The sequence below is a fragment of the Cupressus sempervirens genome, chromosome 6, assembly GCF_028749045.1.
Source record: "Cupressus sempervirens isolate cs-2001-9-10 chromosome 6, ASM2874904v1, whole genome shotgun sequence".
NCBI lineage: Eukaryota > Viridiplantae > Streptophyta > Pinopsida > Cupressales > Cupressaceae > Cupressus > Cupressus sempervirens.
In genome coordinates this window covers 585,964,216-585,987,103 of record NC_143123.1, presented here as the reverse complement: position 1 = coordinate 585,987,103, position 22,888 = coordinate 585,964,216, and the positions used below count along the sequence as shown (strand labels likewise).

The window sequence follows — 22,888 nt, the reverse complement described above, 5'->3', positions numbered from 1 at the left end:
GAATTATTATACCTTAAAAAAGATTAAAAATTTTCACTTATAAAATAATTTAATGGTACACTTTTTTTTTTATAACAAATATGTCTTTCATTTATGATTATGGGCAAGTAAAAAGTCTACTTAAATAACACTACCATAGACATCTTAAATAAATCTATCTGAAGAAATGTTGATAGATATCCACTACAAAATAACTATAATTTAATTTACTACATCTAATTTTTTAAATATTTTTTTTATCTCTATTAAATTAGTACTAATTTAAGCTTTTTATTTTAATTTATTAAAAAATGGATGATTTATATGTACAAATGTTATTTTAAATGGATATTTTATGTTCTATTTATTAAATTATTTTTAAAAGTATGTTCTATTTATAATAAGATTTAAACTTTTGACATGTAGATGGTTGTCAAATTTAACCTAGAAGAATAAAAGTTAACATTAACGTGCTCACACCATCCCACTCCCCCATTCTACCATTGTAGAATAGACATTAATTATATATATACTTAGTAAAAAATTAAACAATATTATTACTATTAATCAAAATTTCTAAATTATATACTTTAAATAAAAACACATAAATACTGAAATTTAATTACTATTAATCTATTAAATTACTTAACTAAGCTAAAATAAAAAATATTGGACAAATTTGTTTTATCATACATGTACATCACATGATTCCTATCTACAAATTGCACTATTGATCTTTGATGATTTTATATTTTGGTATCCCAAAAACATAAATTTTGAAAAAAATTGAGTGTGTTTAATCTGGAGGCGGGATGGGGCATCCATTGGCATGGGCATTCAGCCATGACGAATGGTGGGGCTGGATAGCCGTTGCCTCCATAAAGCCCCTGCTCATAAACGTTGGCTACTTCCTACAAAGCAAACAACCTTATGACGGAAACAACCATGGCTACAATACATCACAAGCCCTAACCTATCCTTCGCTGTAGCTAGCATACAACTGAGCTTGGGAAAAACCCTAGCCTATTTTTCTCTGGTTGCAGCAGATTTCACGATGAACACCACGTTGTACAGTAGACTCTTTGTTGGTGCAGCTCCCATAAACTACAATTTATGCTGCGAACTGTTTGCTTTCCACCCATTTCATTTTCACAATGTTTTCACTAGAGAAGCTCACGCACAGAGCCTCTTTTCGCAGTTTGCCTCCTCCAGACTTAACAAGTCCGAGGCCGACATCACTCGGATGCTCAAGCTGGCCCCCCAACTGCAGAACCTTCAAAATCTCCACAACGCAGAGCAGTTTATTCATTTGTTGAAGAAGCACGGTTGCACCGAAGTCCAAATTGCCAAAATGCTTAGGGATCGGCCCGCATTTATCACGTCGTCAGTTGGATTATTGGAACCTAAGATCAAAGTGCTGGAGGATTTCGGCATTTTGGATCGAAATCTAGCCAAACTCTTGACGGGCCATCCCGCCATATTGTGCTCCAGCCTCAAGAACGAACTTCTTCCCAAGATGGAGTTTCTGAAGAATGTATTTCAGTCTAAGGATGTGCTCGTTAAATCCCTGTTAAGGGCACCTAGACTTGTCAGTTTTAACTTGGAGAAGACACTGAAGCCCTCGTTTGCTTTCTGGAAAGGATGGGGTTTTTCTGGGACGGCGCTTGTAAGCTTCTTACAGATATATCCGGGTGCTCTCACACGCACGTCTCTAACGCCTGCACAAGTGGATCTCATTAACAAGATTGGCGTTGACAAAGAGAGCAAAGTGTATAAATATATTGTGAGTATAGTTGCTGTGAGTAGCGTGGAAACGTTACAGGCCAAAATAGAGAATCTCAAACTCTGTGGACTCTTGCCTGAAGAAATCTGGCAGCTGCTGGGAGCTGCTCCTATGGTCCTTAGTTACTCTAAGGAAAGTATTCAGGAAAAAATGAACTTTATTGTTAATAACATGGAACTCCCTGCAAACTATGTAGTTAAGCACACTACCTTGCTGCATATCAGTCTGGAAAAGACTACGAGGCCCAGGTTTCTGGTTTGGCAGAAACTCAAATCCATCAATGCCCCCGAGCTTTCTCTTTTGACCGTATTGACGATGACAAAGACAAAGTTTGTTAGCAAAATTATAGAAGGGCATCCCGAGTCTAAAACATTGTGGGAAATTTATGAAAATGCCATCTCTAATGCCCCTAACCGCTCACAGAACTCAACGAAAAAGATAATTTTGGATGGAGAAGGCGAGAGTCGGGACTGAGAAACCACAACAAATCGAGTACTTGTAAGTAGGCAGCCAAGCCCTTTCCATTTAGTCGCTCTTCAAGCAAGGTATGCCTTGTAATAATCAAATTTTTTAAGTGAGCCAATTGCTACCGGTGCAGCCATTAATTGTAATGTAATTGGTTAATATTCAATACACAGAAGTTTGTTACATCTGAAAATCATCTCAAAAATTTTTCTGTAATGGGAAGTCTTATAGTGCAAGGAGTGAACAACCATACATTTTGTTGAACAAATAAGTTTTACGACACTGATATGTTTGGATAAGTTGTGACTATGGGTTTGGTGTTGTATTATTGAGAACACCAGTGTCATTTCTTCAAAAATATGTGAAAATAGTAAACAGAAACTTTAGGCTTTTCTATTTATAGTGGAACAAACAAATTGCACTTTCAGGCAGCCTTTGCCTGACTACAAAACATACTCCAAAATCTGATTCGGGTTCCTCCTTTGACCATGTGCAATGTTTACTTCTCAAACAGGCTTAATAGGGCTAATAAGCTTGGTTTGCAAAGGAACTACCAACCAGAAGGCTTCTCTCACAACCACCAATTGGGACACTTCTGTTTAGTCATAAGTGTTAAATTTTGAACCAGAAGAAGATATCAAGATATAATTGCAAAGTAAACACACAACAAAAAGCAGATATCCTGGGAAAAACCCTCCTTAGTGAGGGAAACAACCCAGCCCACCAAAATCGGTCCTTTTATTGAAATTTTCAAAAATCAAATATAATATCTCAGGTTCTCAAAACTTGTTCTTATAATAACATATTGCTTGAATGAACTTATAACAAAGTAAGTAACCCTGTTATACTTTTGTAGAATATGATTACAAATGATCAAACTTACTATAGCTGAAACTCATTACAGAATGATAATAAAGGACTGTACAATTACAATGATCAACCAGAACCTGTAGCTTGATATCACTGATAATCACATACTTGTACAGCCCAAGTATCAACAGAACACACAAACAGAATAACTATTTGAATATATAAAACTTCGAACCAAATAGAAGGAATGGATGTTGATAGGAAGGAAACTCCCGCAAGAGACTTCTTGACTTCCACACACGAAGGGGGTCCTTCATTTTGTTGTTAAGGAAAATATACACACTCAGCTGACTCGTCATCATGTAAGACAAGTCGATGAAAGTGTCTGACTAACTCTATATTGATCTGGCAGCCACAATAGATAAATAAGAATGCAAACCGACTATGAATAGAGTTGCCATCAACAAGAAGAGGCCACAATAGGCAAAAGAGAATATAAATAGAATATGTATAAAGTTGCTCTTCACAATACAAGGTGAAGACAACAAGAAGAACTCTGAGGAAAGAATGCTGCCTCAGTGTTGCCCAAGTTTCAGTCATATCATTTTGCTTTATGGTTTGAAAGTTGAGTCAAGATGTCAATGTATTGAGTCTGAGTATAGATTGCCCATAGGATGGCCTTTCTTCTCATCTTTCCTTTGAGTTAATCTAATGAGGGAAATCATACAAGCAAATTTCCAGTCCATGGCTAGGTGATTAGGTTTTGGGAGGGTTTTGTTATGCATTTTTCCTGATGAGAAGAAGGTCTGGATGTTTCTAATGATTCATAATTCCTTGTTCCTAATCATGTTGAAAACAAAGATTCATGTTGAGAAGCTGTTCTTTATGGAAGCATTTCTTCATTTCTGAAAGTTTCTAACTCCATTGTCAAAGATCTATATTTAGAGAAGGTTACATTTTCATAAATATATACAGAGCAAATGCAGCAGAGAACATTGAAGATTGTGGCTAAAGGTTTATATGCAGATCACGAGCACAAGATACATGCAAGATTAGTTGTTTTAAATACAGAATGCATGTTAAAAATGCAGAAATAGCGAAGAACACAGTCAAAGGTGGTGAAAATCAAAGTTGGAATCAATTTGATGAATCAAACATCTAATTGTCCACATCACCAAGTTGAAAAATCAATTGAATGAAAGAGCGCTTGCTATTGGCCAGTTGTGCTTACCTGTCAAGACCGGGTCCCATTTTAATATTAAAAGAAAGTTAGATGCATTAGATCTTACAAGATCGACGTCGATCGCTTTTTCTCTTTCTGAAGATGCTTGAGGTTTAGACAATGCAAAAAAGTGACAATGAGACACATGCCCGGTGGGCCATTACTTTTCACAAAGCACAGTTAGAATCTAGTCATGAGGTGCCACGGAGCAAAGAGGTTCAAAGTCAGAGTTTCTAAGCAATAAAGTAATGCCGCCTGTTTGCCACCTGTATGCCATGATGTACGTAGCTGGAGAGTGGAACTGTGCCGTAAAACAAGAGACATAACATCGTTGTATTACCACCGTCAAATTGAGATGGATCCATTGTTGTTGCTATCTCGCTATAAAAAGTTGCTCGACCGTTATTCTATGCGATAAAGAGACAATCCAACATGTGTACAAGGAGGGATCCGAGGAGGAAGTTATAAAGGAAGGTCATAATCGTGATTGTTAATTTAAGATTGATGGCCAGAATTTAAACATGCTGTGATCGTTGAGATTCAAATTATATGGATTTGCTGCCAATGTGACTGCTACAGATTAGAGAAGAATATATGAACTGTTTCAAGGAATTCTTATCATTTCTATTTTCTTCCCTGATGTATTGAATTGTAATTGATGACTATTAGATTTCTGAGCGATTCAAGTGCTCTATTAATGTAATTGATGAATCTATAATTGGCCAAGAACCCTAAAAGGGGGCCTATAAATGTAATTTATTTGGATAATACAAGGATCGACAATTCTGTCTAACTTTCCCCCTTGCATTTCTAGATGTTGAGTGAGAATCAAAGAGTTAAATAGATTGAAGGATTCGTATGATGTTTACAGCTGGGTAATGTGATGTTCTGATTCCATTTAGGACTAGCATGCTTTGGTTTCTTTCATTGTCTCTTTCAGCCAAGCTAACCTTGCATTTTAGAGTAATTTCTATGAGATTGTAGGATAGATGTATTTGAAGTTGGTGATATCTTACTAGATTCCATTTTAGTGGAGAGTTATCAGTCAAGGTGGATTCCATTTCATCTTTCATATGCATCTCTGCTCTATCTCTAGATTGCATTTCAGTAAGATTAATTTACATTTAATTTACAGTAGGAGTTGTATTAGAAGGGCTTTCAGGTAACTTGTGATATCCATTCCACTAGGTGTTATAAGTTGCCCAAATCTATTTCTGCCTAGGATGTTTGTAGTGATGAGCATCTTGGTTTATCCTCTTCTGCTCTCAGGTTAAGAGCATACCCCCATCCCAATGATCTATAAAAACACAATTCATTGCATATATTGCATATAAGGGAGCTGTACCTTATAATTCACAGGGCAGTGATATAACACATACACTGACCCATTTGTTGGTGACATCCTTTTGTTTCCTTACATTTTGGGCATCTAGAGTCAAGGTAAAGCCAAGTTAGCAAGAGGGACAAATTGTTAACCAACACTTAGCTTATTGAACATAAAGCATTAGAAAAACACAGAATGATGTAGGATTGAAAACTATAGGCAGGAATAACCAATTGAACAAAGAAAATACAAAATTTCAGAGCTGATCATGAAAAGATCTTTCTTGCAGCTACACCAAACCTCAATGATAAGAACAACAATTCCACCATTAGTTGGCATCCAAACCCCTATTTTGTAGCTCTGTAACTTCTTTGTTTTCTTGGCTTGTCACATAAGGAATGCCAGGCCTTTTCTTGGCTTGTCACATAAGGAATGCCAAGCCTAGAGCATCAACTCAAAATCACCATTTCATGGGACCACTTTGAGACTTCTTGCATTGTAGAGTACACATGCCAACCTAACATTCCCTAGGGTTTTTTGCTTATTTGGCCAGTGGAATGTCTAGTTTCCATGAATGAATCTTCAAACCCTAGGTTGATGAGGGTCTCAAACGAGTCTTCAAAAAAAATGCTCTTTGCATATTCAAATCTCCACCAAATTACGTCAAACCAAGTGCAATGGAAGCTTAATTCACTCTTCTACTTGGAAATGTGTAAGGATCGAGTCTCCCAATTCGTACATGTTCGTACAACTTGAAGAATAGCAAGAAAATCTAGGATTTCGTAGAACAATCTAATCAAATTCATTCAATCTTCATCAAGTGTACATGCCTTGACACCATTGAGGCATTAAACAACGTTTTATGAAAGTTGGAACCAATTCCAACCAACTTTTAAACTTACATAGGTATTAGAACCAAAGTTGCTCAAAAGTTGCTATGCAACTTTGAGATAACTTTACACTTTTTGAACAATTTGCACCTCTAACTATGACATGTACATTATTACATCATATTTGTGCCGAACATGACCAAATAGACTCAAAAACGCAAATCCTACCTTACCCTCTACTTGTTTGACCACTTTGACCCATATTGACCTATAAGGTCTTGATAGGGCTTACAAAGTGAATTGACTCGCTCTTTGGCCTTATAAAATGGTTTCAAAACCTTTCAAATTGTCATGAGATGATCTCAAGGACCTTATTACAATTCAAAAGATGAGCCTTCATAGACCTTCCAAGGGTGTTCCTACACCACTAGTTGGCAAGGATGTCTTTAGGATGACTTACCATGAAGGTTGTGGGTTCTACACGAAGTTTCGGATGTCAATAAATTGGAATCCATGCTCGTGCACTCATGGGAAGGGCTGGGCTATTTTCATTGAAAGTTGCGTGGGTGAGATATAATCACAATCGAAAGATACATGGTTAGGTGGTAAAAAAACCATGATGATTTTCTTTTGCCCACGATGGAGAAATTTTAGGAAAGGAAAAATTGAAAAAGAGCATGTATGGGTTTTGATTTGTTAGTTATTTTTGTTAAAGCAATATCTATTTGTATATCCTAGATAATTTATTTCCTTGAAAGAAATTGAGAAAATTAATTTTTAGAAGTCATGTGAAAAGGTGTTACTAACTATTTCGGAATGTTAATTGTAGTTCTTTTCATGTTCCTAGGAGAATGTAAGTTGTTTTCAAGTTTCCCTGTTTTTAATAAAAGTTTCATCTTATTCTTAGTTATGTTAGACGTGTTTGATTGTTACAAAAAGGATGGATAAATGTCAACTTCGATGGGGCATTGGAAGGTACTCTTGGTCTCTTTGGTGCCGGTTTTGTAGCTCAAGATCTCAATAGAAAATTTGTGTTTAGAGCCAAAAAAAAATAGATGGAAGGAATGGATAATGAAGTTGAAGCTCAAGCTGCATGATCAATTCTTAGCAGGGTTAGCAATCTAAGGGTCCCACAATTTCATTTAGAAGTGGACTTGTTAATTATTTGTTACATCCCAATTTTTGGCTCAATTTTAAATGTTCCTTTATAGCTGTTGGGGCTTCGTGCAAAGTTGAGTGACTAGTTAAATTAGTTATTTGTTATGGCTTCATATGAAAATGAAGTGTTGGTTATTCGTTATGATTTCATGGAAAAATGAAATATTGGTCAATTGTTATGATGATGTATGAATTGGAAATGGATGGCTAATATGATCATATGCTATGATAATTTCGACTTCGTCAAATGTTGAGCAATATGTTGTTACCATGATAAATTTTCACTTGTAGGAATGCAATAACGAGGGGGAAGCATTGCTAGAGAAGGAATTGGGCACGGGGGCACCACCTATCATTGGGCAAATAGGTATGAGTCCTAAACCACCATGGCTTAAGGGTAAATGACTAGGCAAACAAGAGTATACTTTGGACAACCATGAGCTAACCCAATCAATATATGTATCATAAAAGAAAAATCACTAAGCAAACTAAGAACTAATGTGTTACCTTATAAATTGGATTTATCTTAGAGCTTTTTGTGATATCTGTCATGTCTTAATATAACAGTACCATAGTATCTACATATAGTTGCATATGTATATACATATATATGTATGTATGTGTAAATTCAAATGAGACGTCCGTATATGCCCACTCAAAATATGACGTATACACTAGATAAGTTTGTTAGAATATCACGCATATTTATACATATGTATGTACGTGCATATACAAGTATGATAGGTATACTATGATAGTTTTATATTAGAACATTTAGTATGAAGTTATCATTTTCCAACCTTGGCAATGGTTTTATTATTATATCATGAGCAGCCATATTTCTTATATTCTTTCATCGGGCCCTTATATATATATTTTTCGGTGGCCATTTTAAATTTTATAATATTGCCACATATGTTGCCGATGGCTCTTTGTTTGTAACTCTTTGCCACCTTTTTACTTCTTGCTCGTAATCGAGCATGCAACAAAGTAAGACAAATTTTATTTGTGTGATGGTTCCTAATGAGAAGCATTTGAAACATCACAATAGAGATATCACAATTTCATACTCACATACTGCTTGCATTTAAATTCATATTGTTTCACAATCACATATTGCCCATGATTTCTTTCATACAACCTTGCAGTTGCATATAGTTGCAATTCTATTTGGCTCGATTATTGAACTGTGCATCTTTGTTGTGTGATCAATTCACTGTGGAATCTCTTGCACATATCTTGCCATATTGTGTCAGGCATTCTTGTTGGTGGTCACAAGCACAAAATTTTCGCGAGTCACATTAGAGGCTATATCAAATATTTCTCTGCTTTACATTTGCAACCATGGTTTTACATCTACCCGCAATTACTTAGGGTCCGAGTTGAGCATTCAAGGAAGCAATATTATAGCCGGGTCATGCAATACTTTTGTTTATTTTTATTCTTTATAAATGGATATAAGAGGCTCGTAAATCTTAGCTTGAATGTAAAGAAGGCAGTAATATCATAGGTAGAGCCTAGCTCTGAAATGAACTATTTATTTTATTTTTGTCTAAGTTTGCAAATATGCTCAAGATCGAGCAATCTGCAACTACCTGTAATAACATCTCTTTTCAAAATTGTTGCTTAACTTGGAATAAGATCCAACTAGTGTAGCTTATACAGTTATATACCCTCTGTGATAAGTGTTGACTCTAAAGGCAATCTTAATATTGTCTATTAGTGCAAAACACTTAGTCATTTACTAGGTAGAGTTGGTCAGTCAACATTGTGATTGAGCCACAATAGACGTCAAGCCATACAGTGTAATAGTTTATAAGTTTAGTGTGTGCCAAGGCATACATGACTGCCGAGCACATAAGCATCGTTCACCATTTAGTTTTTGTTGAGTAGCTTGAGGTAAACACATCATATCAATCGAGTGCCATATAAGCCAAGCAATTCAGAGTTGAAATAGTCAAGCCGAGCAAAGTTCAATACAAGGGATAACACACAGAAACAAGCATAGTTGTTTGTCAAGAGATATATGTGTTGAGTAATACAATTTTTGTATTTGAGTTTGGAATGACACAAAATCATATGTAAATCATATGTGTCGAGTAATACAGCGTCTATGTTCGAGGAGAGGATCATGGAGGTAATTATGCATGTGAGTACATTTCATTAATCCCTATGTAACGTGATCAACCAATCAGAAAATAGGAAAGAATATGCAATAAAAGGAATGAATCCTAATCATTGATCGAGATCTAGAAGCTTCATCAAATGATTATAAAAGAAGGGTTTAAGACATAATTTTGTTGTTGAAGTTGCAAGCGAGAGGAATTCATGCATGCGAAGCTGAGGGTGAATCAGTGAAGTTAAGTGTTGTGAAGGAGTACGATGACCAAGAAATGCAGAGAGGAGATATTGCATATCAGTCACATTGAGGTGTATGTGGTGAATTAAGTTTGAATATGGTTTATGTTTGAAGTTGTAAAAGTTTGAGAGATCCTGATTCACCCCCCCTCTCAACATCTCACTTTCCCATTAGATTTCTAGCAATAAGAGACATCACTCTTATGTAGAGTCAAGGATAAATTACAAGCATCATGAATTTATTGTTAAGCCATAAGCCCAGAGCACTCTGAATGTAATTGGCTGTGATTCACCCTAGGAATTCATCAAGGAAGACCAGCAAGGTTGAGATGAATGGTTTGTACTGATAATTATTGAACCATGGGCTATCCTTGCATCATAAGAGAAAGAACAATCGATAACTAATCTGCAAGTGTTTTAAACTGAGTCAGCTCATGGCAGTCCATTGTATAGCTCTTGTTGATAGTGCTTGCACAAATCCTTGGCCAAGGTAGGTTCGTGGTATGCTTGTTGCTGTGATCATAGATGGAAAACTAGCCGAGTTTCCTAGCTCGGCGAGTTTTTCACTAGTTAACTTGCCGATTTAAAAACTCGGCAGTCTGGTAAAAACTCGCCGAGTATTCGGCAAAAACTATGCGAGTTTTTATGAAAAACTTGCGATTTACTGGTGGAATTTTTGCCCATGGCCTGTGACGGATTAAAGTGGCAGTGAGTGTGTTTTTTCTCATTCTTTCTTGTATTTGCATTGTTTAGAGCCTTGAGGAGTGAAGAGAAGAAGGTTTGGAGGCATTCTTGGCTGATTGCAAGTGATTCAAGGCGGATTTGAGTGGATTGTAGAGAATTCTAACCGGTTTTAGAAGACAAATTTCTTTCCAGGTATGTTCATCTTATCATAGTTTGAAAACTTTTAATAGTTTTTATAACAAATGTTCTTTTGTTTTTGTTGTTGTTTGTAAATGTTTTCAAATCATATAAAATCATTTTGAATCATTTGAAACCCTAGCTTTTAAGGATATGGTTGAAGTTTGTTGTTTGCTAAGGATATGGTTGAAGTTTGAATCATTTGAAACCCTAGCTTCTAAGTTCTAACTTTGTTTATTCATTTTTCTATATATTTATGTGTAGGGCAGCGGTCAACCATTAAAAAAATGACAAACCCGCAAGAAGAGTGGCCGCAAACACCATGCCCATCTGGATATATAGGCACTCGGCCTAAAAATGTAAGAGATAAGGCATGGTGGTATGCCTATGAAGCTCCAAGTCCAAATGATTCCTACTCAGATCCTAATGGAGAGGTCATGGAAGGTCTCTCTAAATGCATTGAGAGAATGATATCAAGTGAAGAGGAGAGAGACCTTATTGTGACTGAACAACAAATCTATGTGGAATCAAGGGGTCCTTTGTTCTCTTCTATGCTAGCAAAGAGAGCAAGATCTACTCAAGCACCAGGTAAAGCGTCAAACTTTAAAACTTTTGCTAATTGATAAGTTGTGCTTCTGATTTTTTTTTTATTGCTTTATAACTTTTTTAATTTTGTTTTGCAGATGCTTGGTGGGCAAGTTGGGGTGGCAATACCCCCAATTTAAGGAAATTTGCTCTCAGAGTCCTATCCCAATCTTGTAGCTCATCCCATTGTGAGCGCAATTGGAGCTTATTTGAGTCCATCCATACAAAGAAAAGAAACAGAATGACTCAAAAACGGCTTAATGACCTTGTTTATGTGCACTATAATCTTAAGTTGCGCATAAAAAAGGCACAGCTCTTAGAACTACCTGGTCCGCTTGATCTAGATGAGATAGATCCTTATTCTGATTGGACAGCACAGGAGCCAAGTCCATTGTTTACACCAGATGAGATCGCTGATTTGGAGAGGCAAGCCATGGAGGGGGAGGCTAACACTGATTTTCAGTTCACTATGGATGACATTGAGGATGAGGACGAGGATGATGATGATTCAGGCGAGGATCAGGCATTACCATTAGGAGGAGATGCATCCTCTTCTAGGATGCCGAGCCAGTCAGTAGGGACGTCGAGCAAGGGGGCACAGCCACAGAGTTCACAGTCACGCAGCTCATGCCCTATCCCAGTGCGGGGCACTTCTTCTAGGACTAGACCCCCTCCTTGCTTTCCTACTAGTGCAAGTGGAAAGAGGAAGATGTGATTGACATTGTATTGATGTATTTAGACTTTTAGTATTTACTTCTAGTTTGATAGATTGAAACTATTTAGACCATGAGCATTCTGCGTGAGAATGCAATTTTGTACGCATTATGCATTTATATATATCTAAACTTTCTTTCTTTCTTTTGGATTGTCTTTAATTAACTTATTAGATGCATCTTCTCATTAAATTTTGCAAAATAAATGTATTTTTAATTAAATTTCAGCGGTTTTTTAGGTTCTCGAGTTTTTCCCAAGTTTTTTTTTTAAATCGCCGAGTTTTTCCCGATTAAACTTTTGGGGGGCTTGGCGAGTTTTTGCATTTGGCGAGTTTTTCAACTATGGCTGTGATCATTAGAGGTTAGGGTTGCTAGTAGTTGGCAGAGAGGTTAATGGAAGGTATCCATAGCCTTGTTGGATATCTAGCGGACACTCTAGCACTAGGATGCTTAGTGGCTGGATAGTAGTGTCCCAAGCCTAATTCCAAGGTAGGGAGGGCCTTTCTCAGTAGAGATTGTGTACTTATATTGAAGGGTCCACGGTTGGGAGGTTAAGCTCTTGGCAATGCTTCTCCTCTTATATATATATATATAGCATTTGTTGGTTAAGTGCTCTTTCAATTGTGAGTTAAGGTAATTCAGTTAATCTGTTAAAATTGTTTATCTCTTTCATATGAACATATAAAATAACTGTTATTATTGCCTTCAAATGCTTATGAATATGAAAAAGTAATTGTGTTCAATGATACGACAGTCGTTAGTTAAGGTTGGAAAAATGGGATGTTACATTGTTATTAATGAAATATAAGGGGAGGCGTTGACATGGAAAATATATATTTTAATTAAATTGATTCAAATGGAGCTTCAAAATTTTTGACATAAAACACGGGAATAACGAGGTGACAAATGTTTTGTCGAAGTGAGCAGGTACAATAATAACACTTAGATTGACTAGACTTTCATTGATTTCAAGGGCATCACTTATGATGGTTGGTAGACTTTAGACACTACCATGTGCTGGTTCCCAAAACCACAGATTGGAAATCCAAGAGTTTTGCCAATTCTCAAGTAGGATTCCTCAATTGGTTCTGGCTAACAAACGGGAATAATTTCAATTCCCCTGCACTTTAGGCTTCACCACACCTAGGCTGGTATACCTTCACCTTAAACTTGACCACCTGGTTCAAAAGTTTTTTCTATAGTGAATTTAGACTTGGTGAGTTATTCAGTTGGCAAAATCCTCATGCTCGATCAATATAAAGTTATTTAATTGCTTGAAATGGTTGGTTGTTTATGTAAGGTTATCCATAATTGATTAGATGCTTGCAAGAAGGAAGTATAGATTGCTGATTTCAACTTCAAATCTGATAACTATAATTCAATGATTCAAAAGACCAGTGCCTTCGCTTATTCGAATAACAGAGTCAACCACAATGAAGATTATCAGGTAGAACTTTATGAGACAATAATTGTTTAAAATATCATCAATTATCCCTATAATCTAAATGCAGAAGATAATTCTTGTATGCAATTCAATGTTAGTCTAAAAGGAATAACTTCTCTAGCAGAAAGCCTGACTAGATAGAGATGAGGAAACACCTATATATTTCACACCTATTCTTGATAATCAAACAAATAATGCAATGAAAAATCCAATGCTTAAGCTTTGTCGTAATAATTCAATAATCTTCATACTGATCATAAAGGACGAATCAAAATTGTATTTTGTACTCTCTGCCTTGAATAATTACAAAACAAAAATCTTCTATTTTTCATTAAAATAATATGTTTGAATTTATATAATGGTACACTTCAATATTTTATAATTCCCCTACAAATAAATATATCTCCTTCTTTGTTCCTCTCACAGTGTGTTCTATTTTTATTCTTCTCTTTCGAATGCGTGTTATTGCTTCTTATTATCCCTATTTATATTTCAAATATAGAGGGTCGTGACCTTTTAAATTTGAAAGTCATATCTTCTTGAAAATAATCAAACCTTCACTGGCTCAAGAATGTTGGCATTAGAAGCTCTCTTATCTTTGATTCATACAGAGCTCTCATACAATAATACTCTTTTCCCTCGATTATAATATTTCTTCACCTTCACTCTCTTGATGTCCACTTCTGAAACTTACTGCACACTTCTGCAATCAATATTGCTCATATCTATTAGATAAACATAGACGTTCACATATGATTATTGGGTGATTTGCTCAAACATGTAATGATATGGGGTGTTTAATTAATCTGATAAGAGTATAATGGAGAATATGTATTGTGTAGTTACATTTCATTCCTCATTTTTTACTTCCTTCAAATCACCGCTGGAGTTTTTCTTTAAGCATTCACAGATTTCTGAATTGCAATTATCCCGCTCAATTTTCATCTAGTTTTCATCAAGTATCTGTTAGCAACACATTCATTCACTTCAACATTTAGTGCTTTGCATAACACTTTCTTTGGTTTGCGCATGCAAGTTAATCTTGGGTTTCCGACAGTACCATGCTCGGATAGAGAAGAGCATGTTTCACTGATCATTTCAAATATAGAGAAAAAACATTTTGTAGTCAAGAGATACCTGCTATTGAGCCAGTTCCATGTATTACGACATTTGCTCCTTGTTTCATTGTGTGTATTAGTAGAAATTCTTCAGGTGGAATATGTGAGTCTAGTGTGTGAGTGAAGGATAACACTCAACATCTTTAGAGTGCATTCATATCCTCTGTGTTGAGCACCATGTTTGTATATTTATATATACTGGGCTGTGTGTATCTGTATTTCTTTGTTTCCACATCTACTTGTTTGGGCGTAAGCTTTTTTTTAGATTGATAAGTTTACACTTTCCCTTGCAGATCCCTTTTTAGATTGATCCACCATACGCTTGACCCTCCTTCTAGCTCAATACCCCTTCTTTGTTCGGTTCCATTCTCTTTTTCCCTTCATCATCACTCTTGCCTTCACCTTTGAGTCTGACGACGTTGCCTCTTCCCCTACCATTTGTGTATGCAAGTCAATTATGAATCTTTTGCCTTTGCGTTCCATGGATAGGTGTTTTGTTTCCAGTCATGCGTTACTTTTGCTTGCACCAACCAACCTCGTCCAAGGATAGTGTCATACCCTCTTCTTTTCAGTGGAATGACCACAAAATCTAGTAAAAATGGTTGCGTCCCAATCCTTATCGGCTATGCCATCAAAGTTCCCAACGGTTTGATCCCATGTTGACCTGCCGTGAGTAACTGGAATGTAGGCGGCCACAACATGGGTTATCCTAACTTTTTCCATATATCCTTCGGTAACATGTTCACACTTGACCCTCAGTCCACAATTGTGTCTGTTAGTACAATTCCGAGAATGCCCATCTCGACTACTACCGGATGCCTTCCTGTCGTAAATTCCAATAGCATGGGGTTTGCTGCCATTGTTCCACTATCGTCCCTATTTCCTCCATCGCTCTCGTGAGTAACTAGAATGTAGGTGGCCACAGCGTGGTTTTCCTAACTTTTTCCATGTATCTTCCAGTAACACGTTCACGCTTGACCCTCCGTCCACAATTGTGTCTATCAGTACAGTTCCTAGAATGCCCATCTCGATTAATGCCGGATGCCTTCTTGTCTTAAGTGCCAATAGCATGGGGTCTGCTACCGTTGTTCCACTATCATCCCTTCCTATTTCCTCCGTCACTCTCGGGAGTGGTGTCATATTCATGATAGTCGTCCGCAACTGTGGCATTGTGAGAAGGTCATTAAATTAAATAGGAACTTCTGTTTGCATTATCTACCTTATCACGTTTTGTTCAGCTAAGTTCCTTTTCGAGGTATCGACAGTGTCTTTTACTTGTAACTTCCCTGTTCTCATCTGTCTTTCCAGTTCTGTTTGTGCTTGTTGTAACCTTTCATTTTCTTCTTTTGCATCAAGGCATTTCGCCTTCTTCGCCTGCTCATGTGTAACCGCTAGTACCTTCAATGCTTAATAAATTTATCCCTTGCTTCAAGCATTTTGAATCTTTGTGGTCTCTCGGATCACACCATCTGCATAGTAGCTGCGACATCTCCTTTGTGGTACAATCTCTGGTGAAGTGGCCCCAAAGATTACACGCATGACACTGTATCATTGGTCATCCACTCGCGTTGTACTGTATTCGGCTCCGGCTTCCATTTGCTATTATTGTTATTGTTACCACCCCTTCTGTGTTGATTATTGTTGCGATATCCTCCTGAAGTAGCATTGTTGTTTGTGTTTGTTCCGGCGGACACTTCTTGCGTCAGTAATACTTGCTAGTGTCCTTTTGACTTCATGTTAAATGGGCACTCCTTTATGGAATGTCCTGCAACGTGGCAGATATCACAAAACTGTTTCTTTGGGCATGAGCCCTTTGTGTGGCCATCCTCTTTACAGTTCGCGCACCACATTTCTCCCTTCATCAAGTTCGGATTCTTTTTCAAATTCTTAAATTCTTTCATTATTCATAGCATATCTTTCTGTAACACCCGAACTTTCTTGTTTGATTCCTCATCACTACTGCTACTTTCAAATGAAGAATCGTTTGAATCCGACGATTTATGCTTCTTCCTACTTGTCTTTTGTTCGCTTTCCAAATCCATCATGTGATTATATGCATCGGCGTATGATGTTGGTGGTACAATCATCATCTTTTTTTTCAGAGTTGGCTGTAGCCCCTCAACAAACCATCGTTTCTTCAATCCGTCAGCTGGTTGACTTTCCATCTTCCCAACCAGCTCTTTAAGCCATCTTGCATAGGCCTAGATTGTTTCGTTCTTTCCTTGCTTGGTGTTGTATATCTTTGTTACAATTTCATTATTGTCTTGTAGCAGTCGAAACTCTGCTATGAACTCCTTTTTGACATCCGCCCATGTAGTCAATTTCTGAGGGTTGGCATCCGCAAACCAATCAATTGCCACACCCTGCAGGATTGCTGGAAACTGCAGAACCCAATCATCTTCATCTATTACATCATTTGCTGTCCATATTGTTTCACACATCTTGCAGTGTCTGATCGGATTTGCCGTTCTGTCACCATTAAACTTCAGCAATTTCTCCTTGGGTCCTGTCATCGCTACTTTCTTTTGATTTTGTGGTACTTGTGTACCCGCACTATTCTAAGTACCTGGCTGTTCAGAGTACCTGTGTTGTTTTGAATACCCATGCTGTTCAAAGTACCTGTGTTGTTTTGCACAATCGCGCTACTTCGGACAACCGCCTTGTTTCCAACAACCGCATTACTTAGTGAAAGAAAATCTTCCTCAAGCAAAGTTGTTTGATTCTCTGCTTGTATCCATTCGTCAGGTGTATTGAGAACGAAGAGTTCACTCCATGCTCGTGCTTCCTCAACACTTCGAGCCATGTGAGTTGCTTCCCTTCTATTCTGATGCTCTACCCTCAGCGTATACAGGTTAAGGAACTCCTCCTTTGTTTCTTCTACCAAATTCAATCGCTGTCGAGTCTCTTCAGCAATTCCTCGGCACTCCTCGGCCTACTAGTTGAGTGCACTCCCTCGGTCTATGCCCCTTCATCCCCTTGGTGTCCATCGGCAATCTGCTGAAGCTTCTGTCTGCGCTTTGCCTGCTGTGCTAAAATTAAAACTTCTTGTGTTGTACGTATTTCATCCTTATCTTTTATCTTGTTCATATCTTTGTTAAGCAAATTTGGCATTAATCTTCATAACATTTCCTTTGTCCCAGGTTCGACTGGCAATGACGTCAAATGTTTACCGTACAGGGTAAAAGGGTACTTAACGCATGTAGTATAGCATGATATAACACAGAACAGATACTTTATTCATATATGCAATATGCACTCAATGCGTACAATCCAAATACAATGATGATCCTTACAAAGTCCATTCTGGACGGTGTACATATACCTTCCTGAAGGGGTGACTCAACCGTCACGCACCCTTTTGGATACAATTCTACCCATCAGCTACAATATAGATTTTATTGACAACAACAAGCTATAAAGTCTTCTATGTCATGGATGCAAAAGATGTTTGACTGCAACGTTGGACCAGGATATCGTCACACAGCCATACATACAAAATCTGGAATGAACGACTTTCAAAGCTATTCGATAACACAGAAGAAGATTCTGCAGAAAAGAAGCTGCTAATTCCTAGTGAAAATGCCCCTCGTGCTGCCCTGTCTGATCGGCCATTGTTATTTACAAACTGCCACTGTGCTCCCATATTCCATTATTGTTGCATTATTTTCCAACGTAGTGTGAATGTATTAGCTTCTATCGCACTTTTTAATACGATAAACATTGTTCATGCTGCTGATGACTAGGTGGACTGATAGAATCAATTTGAGAATTTACACCATCATTTTAATTTTTGATGTTGTTGAGAGTCTGATTTTCTTGGCAGACACCAGCATATAATTTTTGAATGTCAGATAGCGCCACCCAATCACTTCTATCCTCAGCCCATGTCAGATAGTTACTGGATCTGATCTATAATTACTGCTGTCCATTGTTTAGCTGGGAAAGGCCAAACCTGAGAGATACGAAGAGCTGATGATCTTTGTAGCCTCGTGTCACCTATAAGTGTCTAGGTTTGCAGTGATTAGGAATTCCCTTGTTTCTGAACTGAGAAACCACAAGAATCTATCATTTCAACCTCCAACGCTCACAATATCTTTTCCAAATCTACTGTAACAAACTGAATCTGCTATTCTGGATGCTTGACTTGGAAGAAATGTACTGCTACAGTGAATAATATGTGAGTTCCTTCCTTATATTACAATCTGATATCTACCAGATGAGCTGGGGCAAAAGGCTGATGCAAATTTTTACTGTTTGAACCTGGAATGATTGTTGGTCCTTTCTTACTTTCTTTATCCCGCAATTCTTCTAACTTCTATTCTACAAATGCTCTCCAAGCTTCAGATGCTTCAGATGATATCAATTGCAATACTTCATCAAGTTTCCAACATTGTTTTGGAGGCCCTAATTTTTGTGAAAAATTAAGGCTCCATCACCATGCATTAAAAACATTCATTCCTTGTTAATATTACTTGCAACTCACAATTGGGATCGTGCGAATTCATTTCAAAAGGAGGTGATGTTGTTTTATTGTCTGTGTTCAGAGTTGTTGGCAGAGGCTTGCAGAATGGTCGAAGAAGTGCATTTTTCTAAAACCAAAGGCAAACTTCATTTTGATAATGTTAAAACAACTTGTATTTTTGGGAATGATTTTGAAAGGATGCAAATGTTGGAAGTATTGCTGGGTGTAAGATTACATGAATCTGAATGCAGGTACTGGATAAATGTAGATATTGCCTCCTTTTTTCTAGTATTTTGCTTGGAGTTTGGCAATAAGGAATATGTCAACTGGGTGATAAGAGAGTGTACGAGGGACTAAGTAGACACAGGGGACGGGAGCAATTATATTATTGGCAAAAAAGGGTATGTTTTGTAGCACCGTAGTTGAAAAACCCAGAGTCAACAACCACTTGCCAAGGCCTGCAAAAAAACTAGACAACTAAAAAAATTGTATAAATATTATTTAGAAATGCAATTTTTTTTGCAAAATTCAATGAGGAGATGTGATCTCTGAGTTAGTAAATGAGTAAACAAAAGAAAAAAGCTAGAATTTGAATATATTTAAATGCAAATTGGGTACAAAATGACATCCTCGTGTGGAATGCCAATGGCTGGTGGCCTGCTAGTCTGAAGAAAAATTAAAATAGCGAATTGCCTTTGCAAAACTATAAGTACATACAAGATAAACACAATTTACATTTTCCTCTTCCTAGCTCTAGTAAAAACTAGGGGAGTGGCAGAAGGTCTATGGCTGTGTCTCCTCGCTTGGCACAAACAGTTGTGGCTTGACCTTTGTAATGGAGAAAATGGTGCTAAATCCTGTTCATTAGACTCTGAAAACAATTCTAAGTACTTCGGAAGTGGCATTATTGAGTTTTTACAAACCTATATGCAACAAGGGGACAGGGGGACGTCCAGGACAAGGGTGAATTCAATAAAGTGGAGTGGGTATAAAAATATCAACTTGATTTGACACAATTTCCCCATCAATGTCTTCCTTTCTTTTTAAAATCAAAAGCCGGGGTTTGGAGGTTGTAGTCCCTAGTGGGGTCAAGAGGCTAGAGGAAGCAGCATATTATAACCCAATAATAAATAGGATCCATTTTGAAAAATCAACTATTTGTATAAAACCGTAGAATTGGTTAGTAGGTATTACTATTGGCCTAAACTTCAGACTGATGTTAGAAACTTTGTGGAAACATGTATGATTTGTTAAAGAGCCAAAGGGAGGACTACAAATGCAGGGCTTTATCAACCTTTGCCAATACCATCTAGGCCACGGGAAAGCATAACAATGGATTTTGTAATGGAGCTGCCAAGAACACAAAGAGGGCATGATAGTGTGTTTGTTGTAGTGGATAGGTTCAGCATGATGGCTCATTTCTTACCATGTAAATCAACCAATGATGCTTCCCATGTAGCAGATCTCTTTTTCAAAGAAGTCATAAGGATTCATGGGCTACCTCTCAACATAGTTTCAGATAGGGATGTGAAGTTTGTGGGACAGAAAACTTGGAACCAATTTATTATTCTCATCAGCCTATAACCCACAAACTGATGGGCAAACAGAGGTAGTTAGTAGAACATTGGGAAATTTGTTGAGATCACTCACAAGGCAACATGGAGAAAAGTGGGATGCAATCATACCCCAAGTTGAATTTGCATATAATGATTCCATCAATAGGAGCATAGGAAAGTCACCATTTCAAGTGGTGTATGGAATTCATCCTTGAGGGATCTTGGAGTTAAGAGATATGAGTTCACAAGAACAAGTTAGTGCACAAGGAGAGGAGTTTGCTACAGCCATAAAAGAGACCCATGATGAAGTCAAAGCACAACTCCAACAAACCTCTGAAAAGTATAAGAAGCATGCAGATTAGAAAAGGAGACACTTAGATTTTGAAGTTGGAGACTTCGTGTGGGCTAATCTCAAGGAGAGGCTACCAAAAGGTAAACATACCAAGCTCATGTTGAGAAAACTAAGTCCTTGCCAAATAGTGAAGAAGTTTGGAACCAATGCTTATGAGATTCAATTGCCACCTGAGATTGGAATCTCTCCCATCTTCAACATAGCAGACCTCACACCATTTAAAGCAGCCATTGAAGGAGTTGATATAGGGCAAATTGCTGATGTAGAAGACATTAAAGATCTATCATTGAAGGAGGCACCAAAGCTAGAGAAGGTACTTGACACCAAAGTAGTGAAGAGGACAAGAGGAAAGGAGTACAAGCAGTACTTGGTAAAAAACAGAGGCTATTTTGATGTAGATGCTGTGTGGATGACAGAGGAAGATATAAAGAAGAAGGGTACCACTCTACAAGAGCTTATCTCAAGTGGGCTTGAGATAAAATTGCCCGGGGTGTATGGTGTAGGAGCACCTACATAAAGAGTTTTGTTAATAAAATTTTTAATTTCATTTCCACATGTACATATGTCCATCATGCATTAAGATAGATCATGTTATTCATGTTTGATAGGTTGTGTTCATGTCATCTACTCTTTTAATTGCATTTAGTTATAACAATGGCTTATTTTGTAAGGCACTTACATGATTTGGCACACCTATAAGCCATCATGTTCAAGTTGTCAACTAGCCTATAAGCATGTAATTAGTTCATTTAATTCAATATTAGGATCATCTAAGTGTTTCATAGGGGTCACACAAATAGAAATGCATGGTAGTTTAATATTGCTTGCATAATACAAAGTTGCTCTTTTAAAACTAGGAAATTTTAGATATTTTAAAAGTATAAGAGTCTTTTAAATATACAAGGGCTCAAAAGGTCAAGGGTCATATTTATATATGCTTTGTTGGTCGAGTTATATCATAGGGAAAATGTATGAACAGCAAAAAGGGTTTTTTTGACAAGTTTGGATATAGAAACAAGATAGATTTTCTGATTTTCTGAAAAAACATTTGCCGCTGTCTGGTTCCCATTTGTATATGCGACCTGGTTAAGGTCTGAAACTTATATGGTTGGATAGATATTCGAATTAGCTTTCCAACAAATCTGGTTGGAGGTTCTGACTCTTCCGTATGAGGGAGAAAACTGAAATTCACTGAACAGTGGTTAAAATTCTGGGTATTGTTCTTCACGTTTTTTTCTTGTTTCCAGCTTTGTCACATGTTTTTGCGGAAGGATAAGGGTTTGAATCCTTCATAAATGTTTAGGGGCTTGGAATATCTTTCAAATGAATCAGGTTTGAATTCTTCAGATGCCGGTATGTGTGAGATATGATAAAATCTTTGACAGAAGGTCTGAATTTACTTGAAAACCAAGGGTTTTACAAAAAAATTTGTTGTTTTTGATATCTCTGCATCACACTCCTTGCAGGGTCGCCAACAACACCTAGGACAGTCTTCTTGTCGCAATATAGGGTGGGTTCGTGGGGTAGTGGCCCCATCGCCAAGCACATTTTTCGGCAGCTTTCTGATTCTTCATTTTTGAAGCAATTTTTCTCCCAGATTTGCTGGAAAATCCACTTCAAATGATCTTCGAATCCACTGCTTCAAATTGACCAAAATGCTTGTGAATGACCTTGCATATGCTTGGGAGGATGTTTTATGGCTTGAGCGACAACAATAATTCAAAAAAAAGCTAAAGTTTACTTCTAGTTTGATGTCAATACTTATATGCTGCTGCAACCAAATATTTGGCTTGGACTCGCTGACTTTTGTGCAAGATTTCTGTGAGTTTTTTCTGTAAGAAAAAAATCATGAAAACTTGTGTAAGAAA

General features: G+C 37.2%; 2 protein-coding genes across 2 annotated transcripts; both read left to right on the top strand.

Annotated features, from left to right (window-relative positions):
- Positions 1-757: 757 nt before the first annotated feature.
- LOC149553608 (transcription termination factor MTERF8, chloroplastic-like) lies at positions 758-22,766 on the top strand. The gene is made up of 2 exons (XM_089789026.1): positions 758-2,260; positions 22,487-22,766. Exon 1 carries the CDS (start codon positions 1,034-1,036, stop codon positions 2,234-2,236), a length of 1,203 nt encoding a protein of 400 aa, XP_089645152.1. The 5' UTR covers positions 758-1,033; the 3' UTR covers positions 2,237-2,260; positions 22,487-22,766.
- Positions 10,953-12,234, top strand: LOC149553609 (uncharacterized). The gene is made up of 2 exons (XM_089789928.1): positions 10,953-11,378; positions 11,474-12,234. Exons 1-2 carry the CDS (start codon positions 11,078-11,080, stop codon positions 12,088-12,090), a joined length of 918 nt encoding a protein of 305 aa, XP_089646054.1. The 5' UTR covers positions 10,953-11,077; the 3' UTR covers positions 12,091-12,234.
- Positions 22,767-22,888: the final 122 nt, after the last annotated feature.

Bases quoted from the DNA above. Each gene is read 5' to 3' on its own strand.
- LOC149553608 (XM_089789026.1), top strand. From the start codon at position 1,034: ATGAACACCACGTTGTACAGTAGACTCTTTGTTGGTGCAGCTCCCATA.
- LOC149553609 (XM_089789928.1), top strand. From the start codon at position 11,078: ATGACAAACCCGCAAGAAGAGTGGCCGCAAACACCATGCCCATCTGGA. The intron at 11,379-11,473 runs GTAAAGCGTCAA...TTTGTTTTGCAG, and splicing joins AAGATCTACTCAAGCACCAG to ATGCTTGGTGGGCAAGTTGG.